Source organism: Cyanistes caeruleus, chromosome 3, assembly GCF_971803275.1.
Source record: "Cyanistes caeruleus chromosome 3, bCyaCae1.hap1.1, whole genome shotgun sequence".
Lineage (NCBI taxonomy): Eukaryota > Metazoa > Chordata > Aves > Passeriformes > Paridae > Cyanistes > Cyanistes caeruleus.
The window spans coordinates 95,034,690-95,048,614 of NC_141703.1; the positions used below are offsets into that span (position 1 = coordinate 95,034,690).

Here is a 13,925-nt window from a genome sequence, read left to right on the forward strand (position 1 = left end):
TTTATTTTCTTGTTTGCAAACTTCCAGCTGGTGATTTAAGAAACTTTGCATAAGAGGAATAGATGCAACCATTGATTCATTGTTTTCTGCTTAGTCTAATTTTAGAACAGATTATTTCTTTAGCTCTAGAGACAATGTGGGTTTTGTTTCAAAGTAAAAATTGAAGTACTAAAAATAGAAGAAATTTAAGTGTGGTTTTTTTTCACCGCATCAGAATTCAACCATCTGTGTGACTGAAAACCACACACTGGCTGCAGCACAGGAAATTTGTGAAATGTAAAGGGACTTTCTTTCTGCATCATCAACACCCTCATTCATTGAATTCTCTGCATGGAAATGCAAAATGCACTCCCCTCCTTCTTCCTCTCCTCTTCCCAGTTTCTAAATTCTCAGCTAAATTGCTGAGTGATGACTTTGAAGAGTTCTAAGCAATAGAGAGTGCTGGTGTTTGTCATGCAAACCCACAGGACTAACCATTTTCCCATTTTATGCACAAATATGATCTTTCCCAGCTTTGAATAAAAACCAGCTATGTATTTCACATGAACTTACAGTCTTGCATGAGGAAGCTCCATTTTTATGCCATTTCTGACCTTTCTCTTGGATGGCCCAGAAAAAATAGACTTGTGGCTCCCCTTTATTTGTTCATTGATTATTCATCTTCCCAGCCATGTAACGCATTCCCAGACACTGCTGGGAAGAAGGGAGGCAGTGCAAATGGCCAGGCAGGTTTTCTGATCCATGAGGTGATTTCAGTTCCAAGCACACAGGGCTGAGCACCAGCCCTCTCCTTACAGTGCGTAATTCTGATTGTTGCAGGGCAGGGCTGTTGGGCAGGCTCCTTAATTTTCTGGACAAGAACAGTGGGTGTCTGGGACTGGCACTTTATCTTCAAAGGCATTTCTGCACAGAGGTGTTTAAAGTGATCCATCACACCTGAGACTGACTACAATATTGTTTCCAACAGTAAACACGGAAATAAGCAACACCGTAAGAAAATTAAATATTTGCCTTGTGATGGGTAGCATAAAACATGATATGGCATAGGATGCTCATCAAATGACATGTACTAAATCTCTTTTATTTTACTACAGATTGGCTTTGTTCTTTATCCTCCAAATGGGAGCCCAGAGTGGAATCAGGTGGATCACACTAACATGATGTTCCTGACCATGTGCTATTGCTGGCATTATGCCTTTGCTTTTCTAATACTTGCAGTGAATTACACAATTGTCAGCTGGTAAGTTACCTGAAACACTGAAACTTTGGTAACTTGTCTATTTAGTCTAGAAGGAGCTTTATTTTAGAAAAGTTTCACTGGCAAATTAAAAGGTTTCTATGAAGTAATTAATTGTCTTGGAAGGTACAATAAAAATGGTTATTAGTAATCAATGAAAAGCACATGACATTGCTTCAGTAGAAAGGGGAAAAAACACACCCATAAATACAGCTCTGATAGCATAATACTTCTCACATAAAAGAAGCTGCAGTAGTATTCCACATTTGTAAGTGCATATAAAGTCAGAAGTAGGAGGTTCTTTTTCTTTTCACCCGCAGAACCTTGTCTCCCACTGCTCATCTCTGCTAATTTTAAGTGGCTTAGTGAGAAGGCTTCATGACTTTGAAGACTATTGCACAGAATTCCTTGCTAGAAATTTCCTGTGATGAAACCTGATTTCGTTTTCACTAGTAATTTTCACCCCCTAATGTCTAAAGGTAACCCTTTTCCTCTCTGCCCAGTGCTAATTCTGACAAAATTCCAACTGCAGTGTTAATTTGGCTGTAAAAATGCCTCTGCCATCAGATCACAGAGTGTGATCACCTTCTGTCCACAGAACCTTACACAAGCCTTTTCCTGCAGCGTCCTAAACCCGCTTCTCACCCCTTGCTTTACCCCCACCATCCTAATAGCCCTATTTAATCACGTTAAATACATAGTTCTTCCAGTCTTGATTTGCACTGAGGTGCCAGTTCTTTTTGTATCTCAGTCTGAAAGGCACCAGCACTCCAGGCTGGGTGACTGGTTTGGGGTATAAAGGAGGGCAGCTCTTGGTTGTGCCAGCAATCTCAAGACCCTTCTGATGCTGGGACCAGCGGCTGCTGCAGCACCAGGGGAGGCTGATGATGGCTCGCTGGCAGAGCTCCCCTCTGAGGGTAGTTTGGCCAGACTCTCTCTTTCCCACAGCTTTATGGTCCCTTCCCAAGTGAACACAGTGCCTGCACAACACTGAACCTTCTGGAGGGTTCACTGAGGTTTGTTTAAAGTGCCCTGTGATATGTCCATAGGAGCTAGTGCTTACTTGTCCAAGACAACATCCTTGTTGCACAGGATGTACCAGTAAAGGCAGCACTTCCTAACCACAGAATGATGGAATGAGTCATCCTAACTCGGTGATGAAATACTGAGTGATGAAGTGATACTGGTGATGAAGAATTTAACAGGATTTTACCGTGTGAAAAATGGTCAGATGAGCCTTTGAGTTATTATTGACAACTTTTCTGTTGTTGTTTCCAGGGCAGTCCGTTCGAAGGTTAAGCAGTCCCAGTCCATGGAGATGGGTTTACTGAAAACATCTGAACGAGATCACGAGTCAGAAGAAGAAATTTAGCATGAATATGGCTTGACCAGTTCATCCACTCCAACCATTAGGCTAATTGATACCTCATTTCTACATATTTTTTTGCCATCTTATTAATTCTTTACTACAACTTGCTTCACAAATATCAATCCCCTATGATGTCAACATTTAATACACAGTTATATACATATTTTTTTTTGTGAAGGGTAAGCTTGGTATGGATTTATGCTGGTTGCACTAATACCTTGCATCTCACATGCTTCACAGAAAATCAGACTAGTGTTAGACAGACTTGGCGTGGATGAGGTGGCACAATGAAGTCTGTATGTTTACCTCATTAAAAGCTAAGCAAAATTCTTTTCAGCCACTGCTGGACATAAAGTTTCCATAATTAGGGTGTCTAGGTATGCACGTTGGTTGGCCTGCAAGTACCTGTGGATAAACAACCGTGCAGACCCGGAAAACAGCAGAACAAGATAAAGAAACCACAGTCTTGTCTTGTGTAACAACTTTGTGTCTCTGCTTGTGTGTCTTTAAGTTAAACAGAAAGAACTTCTCACTGTGAGCACATTGAGTGTTCACTGAAGAGTTTGTAGTGTGTTCACTCCCCCCAGAGACACCACCAAGCCTGCCAGGAGGACCAAAGATGTGTAATATGATCAAAAACCAGTGTTTCATGTTGTTCATGCTTGTGCCTAGACAGTCCTGTGTCTTTGCTGTCCTTTGACTTTGCAAGGCCCTGGAAGTGGCTCTGCCTTCCCTTGGTGCCTGGAACAATTTCTTTTCCAGAAAGGCTGAGGGGTGTCCAGTCAAGCAGCACCTAACTACAAAACCAACTTGTTTCCCAGTGTTGTTTTCTTTCCTTTGATGGAATTGGATGGTTTTCTGCAGGACTCAGAGCAGACACGTGGCCCACCACCTGAGTCAGGAGTGGGTAATTCTGCTCTGTGGGCAGGATAAGAGGGTTTTGCATCCCTTTCCCTGTGTCACCCCCTCAGCCACCAGGCAGCCTGACAGCGCTGCACAGTGAGCTGTGGGAGGGCAGATGTTGCCTTCTCAGTAGCTCCATACCTAGCTACCAACACCAGTGAGGGAATTAAAAAATAACACCATTTTTAATGGCATTTATTTTCTCTGTGAAAACTGATCTAGTGGAAAGCACAGTGTTCATGGCCAATGGCAGCAAACTGATTGATTAAAAAAGCTAGCTAATAAAATAGTTAGTACCTCAAAGGGATCCCAAAACACAAAAAAATCCTTTCAGGGTTTTTCTAAAACTACTTTACCTTCAATGTAACATAAATATTTACTTCACTTTTAAGATCTACCTTTTATCTCCCTTTTTTTCAAGGAGCACCTTTCTTAGCTGTTAATGCTGTATTTTAGTCTGTCAGTTTTGTCAGTGCCTTTACAAAATCAGTGGTGTTGTTTATTCTGAAGGAGATCATCAGAAAGTACTTTGCTTCTCACAGGCAGGAACAATGCAAATTTCTTCACTGCTTTTCTTGATAAATACATTTAATGCCGTGCAAATGTTAAGGTGCTGTATCTCTAAATTAAAGGGATAACTTAAGCAGGATGGAAAGCACAATAAACTGTTTGAGATTTGTATGTCTTCTTAGAAGACTTCAGTTGTTAATTTTTAAAATTATTTTAGATGTTTGCCAAGTATTGTGAAGTAACACCTGTGACCAGGTGTCAGATTATCCAGATGAATCTTCTTTGGAAAGCAAGAGCAGTTGGCTCACGTAGGTTTCTACATTTACAAATGTCAAAGAGGAAATTGCACGTTGTTAGCCAAAGATCACTGCTTTTCTTAGCAGCCCCTTTTCAGTGCCTTTCTCTGAAGGCTCTTGGAGATTTTGGCAAGCTTTAGCAAAGCCTGGTTTTGGACATTCTGGTATTGGTATGGTTTGTAGCTCCGTGTCTCAGTTTACAGCGGTCTTTCTACAGAATGAAATAACTGTATTTACTCCACTCTGCAAATCTAAGACTTGAATTTGATTACTGTGGTTCCATTAAAATCAGATTTTCTGTGGCAGGAAGATCCATGGCTTCCCTGAGGATCTTGCCAGTTAATTGCAGCAGGGATACATTTGCCAAATGTATCCCTGTTATGATCTTACCCTCGCTGCGCTGCATCACTGCTGTCTCTAAATTGTGGGGATTTTTTTTAAAGGGCAAATCTTTCTGCCTGTTAGAATGCTTGAGCCACAAAGCTTCTGTAGTGCTGGGCAGAGAAGATGCTGGTTGTGCATCCAAGAGAATTTGGAGATTATTGCAAGAGTCTGTTGTAATAAACCAAAATCAGCTGATGAATGGGTGAGCTGTGCACATGGAAGGTGTTCAGTGAAATCTCATTTTGAAAAAAGTTCCCTGCTTTTACAGAAGCAAAAAGTGACAGTATTTGAACTCCTTGGCCAGAGAATGTCTGCCTGACACCGTTCCTCCCCTGGGGAGGAGCCTGGGAACTCTGGCTCCATCCTTACCCGCATCCAGCAGTGGCTGTAGAGCTGGGTCTTTGGAGAAAAACTGAGCAGGATTTGGCCTGCTGAGAGGTGTCACCTGCACCACCCTCTGTGTCCCTGCTGTGAACCTCCTGTAAATGGTTACAGAATAAGCCCAACACATCTGCTGGTTTTAGTTCACTCAGCTTAGCAAAAACACCTCTGAAGAAGCCCAAACTGGAGGCTGATGTAGTCTGTGACACAGAACTGGAGAGCAGGCTTTGTGAAAAAGGCTCTCTCCTCTCACTAGAAAATGTGCCATTACATTATCAGCCTTGGAGAAATGCAAGGAAAAAACAGATCCTGAAGTCTCAAAGAAACAGTAGTCTTTAATTTAATTTTTAATACTTACAGTACAAGAAAAGTGAGTGTTGTGGCGGGGATTTGTGGCTGACAAATTTATGGTGCCACAAAGGAAAGAAACACCTTATTTCAGAGTGGGGTTTTGCTACTTGGAAAGTCTGTCCCATTCTCCTGTGTTCAAAAGAGATGCCCAGGAACAGTAGGGCACCTACTACAATGAAAAAGATACAGCCTTCATCATTTCACAAGCGACAGGTATTGCCTGAGTTGGATGAGGGGAGGGAAGTCCGACAAGTTTACAAACACCACTCAGAAAAAGAAAGCTGCTTTCAAGAAAATTTAAATTATTTTTAAATATTGGTGCCTTTGAAAAACTATGCTAGTTTTTACTAGACAAAATACACCTGTAATTTTATTTAAATAAAATAGATTTATTCGTGTAATATGTCTGTCATGTTTTCAGGGGGAAAAATATTATCATTATGGGACAGGATGGGGTGGGATATACAGGTTACTCTCATAACACATCCAAACATTTGAACAAGTTGCACTTTAATTCAAGAAAGGTCAGTACTACCTTGTCATGTGAAACTGTGATGTTTGTTTTATATTCTGTAAACAAATAATTTTTTTGCCTTGTAACATAACACAGCACGAAGAGCATATATGACAGCAAGGAATTTGAATCCTCCAGGTTCCCTCATCCTTAAAACTTAGGCACTAAAAAACTTCAGTGGATCAGGTACCTTAATGCCCTCCCAGAAAAAGTTGCAGTTCCTCCAAACTACAGCAGCTGGGGTAGGAGTTGCTGGTAGGAGAAGCTGGTGGAAGAAAACAGAATAGATTTTTATCCAAAAAGGCCTTCAGCATGTGCAGTAGTGGAAGGGAGTCAGGCTCCCAAGGACTAAGCAACAAAGAGCACATCTGTTAAAAGGGAGAAAGACAACTGGAAAACTGCCGGAAAATTTGTCCTTAAAATCTATTCTAGGTACAATATGTGCTCGCTCAAAATATGTGGGAGTAAAAAGCCTCATATTTGTCAAATAAGGAATAACTTGTCCTCAGATGACTTTTTGAACACTAATTTCTATCTCTTTGCTAGGTGAGTGTTGCAGTTCATGGATTACTATATTTGATACACTTCTTAGAATGAAAATACGTTTAGAAAAGTAGATGAAAACTGTAATTATAAATACTACAGCAATGCTACTTAGCAATTTAGTTTAGAAAGGAAGCTCTCACCTATAGACTTCTGCTATTTACTGACAAAACACTCTGCCAGAGATGGCACCTAAGAGGTCAGTGTAAGGGCACAATAAAGGCATGAAATTGGAGCAGAAATGGTTTTGCCTACAAGTCGTGGTTACCAGCCACTGCCTCCCTGAGGAGGAGCAGGAAGAAATGGAAAGCAAGCTGCAGATCCATACAGCTGAATAGCAATCAAGCATCAAGAAATCACTCCCAGCACTCTGAAGAGCATGGGAGGGGCAGCTGTGTTCATGGTATACAGCAGCAAGGTTCTCAGACACATGCTGGGATTTTTATGACTTGTGTGCCTCAGGAAACAGCAGTACAGCAGTGCCCATCCCCTGCTTCCAGCAGGAATGACAGTAGGAGTGAAAGCTTGCACTGCTTTCCTGGAATTTTACTGGCTTGTGACTCGACTCAGATGCAGTTGATACATAGAAAAAAGTCAAAGATGGTGTTTACTGCTGGCACCACACTTTGTGCACATTTGAAAACAAAAAAGAAAGGAAATAAGAAATATCTGGCTCTAATTAAGGCTTAAAAGAAATGGAGGAAAGAAGAAACATAGCCAGTCACTCAAGAGTGATTTTATCTCCCTGCAGCTGCATCACAGATAGAAATTTGCAAGTGTTAAGGTTCCCTTTCAGTTTGACTATTTGATCACACAAACGTGGTTTAATATTTTCATAAATAAAAGTATACTATCTTTTAAGAGGTGTTTGTTCATTTGTGTTGGTTTTGTCATCTGGTGCCTTAGGTATTTTTTTTTCTCTGTGTTTTATATAAAGTGTTCATGTGAAGTTAGAAATTCACAATCAGTTTTGCTCACAGTCCTACTGCAACTTCCCAGCAGACAAATTGTTTTCCATTTGCAAAGCTGGGCTTGCAACCCAAAGTTTTGGGCTCTTAGTGTTTCATATATCTAAACTCAACATTCTAGTCAAAGATGTCCATGATGATGCTAGCCTTGTCAAGGAAAGAAGCAGGGATGCTTTTTCCATTGAATAGGAGGGGCAGTGTAAGTAACCATGAGAATGAATTACTATTTCTTTCCTATTTTGTCATTTTAAAAAATCTGCAATCATCTATTAGCAAAGGACTCAGACTTGTGATTCAGAAGCTGGGTATGCTTTTAATATACCGCAAATCTCAGCTTAGCAAAGCTAGATGGAACTTAATGTCACTGAACTGTTCTGTGCCTCAGTTTCCCCATCTTTAAGATCCTAATTGGATTTGGTTTTTGGTTCTGTTTTGTGTGTAAGAGTCCTGAGTCCTGCTCAGGAATAAGCACCTTCCTGTGCATCTCTTAGATCCAGTTTTACATTCTTACCCCTTTAAACAGCAGAAAAGCAAACATTTAATTGCTTACGGCAGGAGGCTGTAAAGTAATAAACATTTCCAGGGTCCGAAGCATGCTCTGTGAGCAGGATGAGGAGGAGATGTTTCTGTCCAGCTGAGCACTCTGACAGCAGTGTGAGCGCTGGCCAGCCCCGCAAATCCTTCCAGGCCCGGGGGGTGCCCGGGAGCTGGATGTGTCCCCAGCCTCCACCACGGTGTCCTGCCCCACGGAGCCCCGCGTCTGCCCCGCTCTGCTGAAGCCTCCCATTCCCTGGCAACCCCCTCGGGGGAAGCTGAGGTTTGGTTTCTCGGGGAGTGACAGGGCTCCGGTGGCCCCTGGGCGCTGTTTCCTCCATCCTCGGACCCGCAGCCATCCCCTGAGCTCCTCGGGTCCCTGCGCCCATCCCGGCACTCGGGATGCTTTCCCTTGCCTGCTTCCCATGCTAGTGAGAACAAGGCGGAGAGAGGAAAGATCCAGGACAAGAAACGTGCTTGTAACAACAGGGCTACCACAGACAGACAGACAGACAGCCCCCCTGGCTGGGCAGAGCTGAGCCCAGAGGGACAGCATGCAGCCCTGTCCCTCCTGAAGGTTTGTACCAGCCTGTCGCCAGTGTGGTGGCACAGCCTGTCTTTAATTAAAACCTCTGCGAGCAGACTACTGAGACATTTGGCTATCTGAAGAAGCACATTAACAATTTTGGTGCTCCCATTTTGTAAAAGTAATCTTCATTCTATTCTATTCTATTCTATTCTATTCTATTCTATTCTATTCTATTCTATTCTATTCTATTCTATTCTATTCTATTCTATTCTATTCTATTCTATTCTATTCTATTCTATTCTATTCTATTCCATTCCATTCCATTCCATTCCATTCCATTCATAATGTAATTATATTAAAATATTTTAAATTATATTTAATTATATAAGAATAAGAATAAGAATAAGAATAACAATAACAATAAAAATAACAATAACAATAAAAATAAAAATAAAAATAACAATAATAATAAAAATAATATTAATAATAAAAATAAATATATTTTATATAATAATAATTAAAATTATTATTTATTATATAAATAATATATAATAATATATATTATAAATAATATATAAAAATAAATTTATAATAATATAATAATAATAATAAAAATAAATTATATATCATATTCCATAGCCTTTCCTATGTCCTTAGGTGTTTTCTTCAATACAGAGTATCTTGGTCACCTGACATGAGATATTTTTTATTTTCAGTATGAATATTTTGAATATGAGTATCATTATGAGCACTTTGCAGATTGCCACCAATTAAATTAAAATAATAAATGCATGTCTTATATCATCTTATACTCATCTTTATTCTTGATAAGAGGAAGAACATTGTAACAATTTGTAAGGCATTAAAGAAAGTACTACTGGAGTAGTAGCAGTAGCAGTAGTATCTGTTGGCTAGACCATTGTGCTGCATCCCAAGAGACCAGAACCCTTTTTTAGGCTATGTTTTGTACATCCTTGACACATCACATCAGCTTATTGAATCCTGTTTTTTTAAACTGAGATGGAATTGCTTTGGTTACTAAAAAAGCCAAACAAATCTCCTTTCCTCACTAGTGAAAACACCACGTGAAAACAAGGTACTGTCCCTACTTACACAATGGGAATGAATCCATTGAATGCTGATGACAAAAAAGACATGTCTATTCCAACTCATTCTTAAAATAACTCTATTTTCCTCTTCCCTTTAGCTGTGTTGGCTTTCACCCTGTGCCAGCCAGCACCGCCCCACCCAGGACACGTGCAGATCTACACTGAGGACCAGTCAGTTCCCAAGAGGTAATAAACACACACACATGTGCCAAAACTCTTTCTTTAGAATGGAAGGTTAAAGCTTTATCAGTAGACAAGTAGTTAATGGCTTATGACAAGAGTATGATTGTATAATAACCATTTTATAGCATTGCAGACAGCCTGCACTACAATATGCCTTCACCCCACTGGGACAGAATTTTGGTTGGAGTCACCTGTTGTGTAGTGACTGTGACCCTTTGGGCTCTGTACATTTGGCAGCTCCTCAGGTTCAAAGCAGGTAATAGATTATTCTACCCCTATCTATTCTATCATTTGAACCCTTTGGGCTCTTTTCCCTTTTCTTAAATATCAATGCCTGACTGCTGACAAACATTATTACATCCATGTTGCACGCTTCTCAGATGGAAATATTTTTCTTCTTACAGCAATGTTTAAAGAACTACCCCAAACTTTGGATGCTGCTGTAAAACAGAATAGGATGACAAGCAATCTCTGGAGTGTTTTCATTGGAACATGTGTACCCTGCTCATGATTCCTTTGATATAACTTTGAGAAATGTATTGACATTTTCTCACCCTTTTGGTAGAAGTTTGATTTATTTTCAAAAGAGAAAAATAAACCTCTAACTAGTCTAGTAAATTTTATTTTAAAAAGGAAATAATTACTTTGTTGATGCTTGTATGTTTGCATGCATCATATATCACCTGTTCATGTTTTCATTGCAACTTGCATTGCAGAAATATTTATTGAAAGCATATCAGAGACTTATATTTTCTATATCTGAAAATCAGGCCAATGTACTTTTGTAAAATATTTCTGTGTGCAGACTTGGAGCAGAAAGATGGTTAGTGTTTCCTCTCAGCAAAATACTCACTATATTGATGTGACACAAAACTATGCACAGACCTATATTCAAAATTCATTGAAAGAATCAAGTAATCCTGGCTGCTTGTCAGTAGAGAGTCAGACATGATTTAAGACAAGAAAGCCTGAAGAAAAGGCTATACAAGGATTCATTAGGTTACAGTTACTTCAAGAGATTTATCAGATGTTTGTAGGGATTGAGCCCAAGAAAGGACACAAAAGAAAACAGTGATTACTTAACATATGTCAGTAATAAACTGCCTTGGCTAATATCAGAATATGCTCAGACCTTTGTTTGACTTGATGGAGCCAAACCCAGATGAAATGAGAGCTGAGTCTCAGTGCAGTGCAGGGATATCTCTGCTTGTGCCCCACAGATCTGCAGGCAAATGAGCTGCTAAGAAAGACATTTAAGCTGCAGCTACTTCAGGGATAGAAAATGCCTCCATGCCCATGTGCATTGCTTGCTGTGCATAGTGGTGGAGTTTCTTCTGTATTCAGACTTCAGTCACAAGTATTAGCATCAACAGTTCCCATGGTGCTTGATTAAAACATGCTCAGCAATTCATGGTGACACAGTATTACATAAGAATAGAATAGTTTTAGTTTAGAAAAATAAACAGTCAAAAATCAGTGGGATTCTTGACATGATTAATGCCTGTAAAACTTAAAAGACAAAGAAGATGTTTTCTGAACCTCAAATAAAAACAGAAGAAGCCCATGACTTTAAGCCCGTGCAATAATAACTACAGCCTGGTGAGTTACCACATGTGCAGTAGGTGTGACTGCGTAAGTCAGCTCAGGAATTTGCATTTGTGAAAGACAGGTTTCCCTCTGAAACAAAAAAAGCTTCATGAGACCTTGAATGGTAGGCTAAGAAGAGTTACCAGGAAGATCTAAATAGAGGCACAGCATTAACAGGTTCTGTGAGTGTCACACTGTTAAAGAGGAGCTCTTTCAGGGAATGCAAAGGTAAGGCTGATGCCCTTTGCTGTCACCTTGCCTTTGCTGCAAGGGCTTCATGGCAGCTCTGCCTGCACCTCCAGGGGAAATACTGAACTTTTTACCCCACTGCTTTGTTGCTTTGATGCTTCCAAAGGAGTTTCAGCCCAGTCTTTTTCACCTTTCTCTTTCCTTGCATTCCTTTGCAGACCCTGACCAGCATTGCCCCAGCTGGCTGCAGAAGCAGCTCCATCACTGCTCCCACCTGGGCTGTCCCAGACACTGCTCCTCAGCAGGCAGCCCATGGTCCAGGCATTTGCAGTGCAGCCCTGCTCCCTCCCTGGTTTTGGCATCCTTGATGCCAGGTGACCCAGCAGCCCTGCCTGGCTTGGCTGCTTTGGGTTTGTGCTCACCAAGCAAGGCCGTGGACCAAGGCCTTGGAGCTGTGCTGCAGGTTCCCCAGGGTCCTGGGGGCTCCCAGGCTGCCAGTCCAGAGCAGGTGGCTGAGTCCCAGGGTCACTCCTCTGCCACGTGTCCCCACGAGCCACCCTGAGTGCCAGGCTGGTGAGACTGCTGCTGGGCAGTGCAGCAGCAACTGCGTGATCGGACACCCAGCTCCCACAGATCCAGATGTTCTCCACAGCTGCTAAGGGCTGCACAAATCTGGGCCACACAAATCTCAGTTGCTGGAGAAGATTTCCTTCCTGTAAGATTTCCAATGGAGAGGCAATGTGTTTTGAAAAACTGATGGCTAGGACAGACATTACCTAGCTACATTTAGATGTTATTCCACTATCATCAGAGACAACTGGCTGCAGTGGAGCTGAGACAGGCTGAAGCACAAGTGCTAAATAGCAATAACATGAGCAAAAGCTGAGCAAAGAGTGCCAAGAACAGAATTACCCCTGCCACGTGGCACAGCCCTTATAGTTTGAAACAATCTTCCAGTTAAATGAATCCTATTAAAGAGTAAGAAGTTAAGCAATCCCTTTAGTTCAGTGAGAACATTAGAAATATACAATGACATGTGTTCTTGGCAGTGCTGTTTAAATTTGAATGTTCTATCTTTACTTTGTCAGTGTCTCAAAACACAGGCATTAAAATGTCAGATCAAATGGCAGTCCCCAAATCCAGTTTTCTGCATTATTTCAAACCATGCACCCCATGCATAGGTGTGCAATTTCCACTGTGAACCTTACTGGAAAGGATTCCAGCTCCATCCTTCACTTAGGGACCTGGTGAGATTGACTGTGAGGAAACCTTGCTCTGTGGAGATCCCCCAGCTCTTGGATCCTTCTTTCTAAGACTGAGGTCCACCCACCCCCTCCTTGTTGCAATTTCTGCAGCAGAATACCCCTTAAGCCATTCAAGATTTGCCAGTCTCTTTTTAAAAAAAAACTTTATGTTTTCAGAGCTTGCTCTAGAATATCATAATACCCAGGAAATACATAATATATTCAGAAATTTCTAAGATCTGAAATTTTTCTAGCTATTGCTCAGACTGTGCCTTTTTGTTTCCTGAAGCTGTGGCAGCCAGTTCAATGACTATTTCAAAGAAAACTCACTATTTCTACCAAAAGACAGAATGAAAACCGTCACCTGTCCTGAAGAGGGTATAGAGGCTATGGCTGAGCTTGGGGCATGAGGTTTTTCTGTTTTATCCTACAATGCCTGTCTTAAATCATAGCATCTTTATCTGATTCTTGGATGTGTGACTACCCATGTCCTTATTATTGTTCCAGGCCCTTCAGCACTGGGAATCTGTGGCTTTGTTTTGACTTCTTGGTCCTATGAATTTCTGCAGAAGCAATTTGGGTGTTTAGGGGACTTAACAGTTTGAGCTTTTGGTAGACTGGAGAGCCACACTCCTGCTCATTCAGCACCTGCACAAACCTGTTCCCACCTTCATTGTTTTGGAAATGCAAATTCATATTTGGAAGCTTTGGCCCCACATTCATGCCATTGGTTTTAGGGGCAAGTGACCTTTGGGGTGAGATTATGGGTCATATATTTTTTAGCCAAGATTACAAAAATATCAAATTAAATAGATACATTATTTTACATACCCATTGATGAAGATATATATATATATATATACAGACATATCTTGACTCTTCATTTGCACAGGCACCCATGGAACTTCCATGCTTCTGTCTCAACAGTGGCAGCTCTGGGGATGGAGCCTGTGTGTGCCCAGAGGAGTGGGTGGGATCTCCTTGTCAGATAGCTCAGTACAAGCCAGGCAGCTGCCACCATTTCTGGGGGCACCTCCACTTTGGGAAATCCCTGACCTTTCCCACTGCTGAGATCTGCTCAGCAGGGCCAGATT

The 13,925-nt window shown here is 41.1% G+C and overlaps 2 protein-coding genes across 9 annotated transcripts in view; one reads left to right on the forward strand and one right to left on the reverse strand.

Moving 5' to 3' along the window:
* Positions 1 to 5,832, forward strand: part of TMEM45A (transmembrane protein 45A) — a 30,681-nt gene extending 24,849 nt beyond the window's left edge. For all 8 annotated transcript variants that reach the window (XM_023942282.2, XM_086883049.1, XM_086883050.1 and 5 more), the window contains 2 exons: positions 1,095 to 1,240; positions 2,516 to 5,832. In XM_023942282.2, coding sequence (XP_023798050.2) covers positions 1,095 to 1,240; positions 2,516 to 2,609 — 240 coding nt within the window. In that variant the 3' untranslated portion in view covers positions 2,610 to 5,832. The remainder of the gene's footprint in view (positions 1 to 1,094; positions 1,241 to 2,515) is intronic.
* The window catches only part of LOC147654371 (uncharacterized), a 34,877-nt gene that overhangs the window by 6,348 nt on the left and 14,604 nt on the right, over positions 1 to 13,925 (reverse strand). The gene's annotated exons all lie outside the window — the stretch shown is intronic.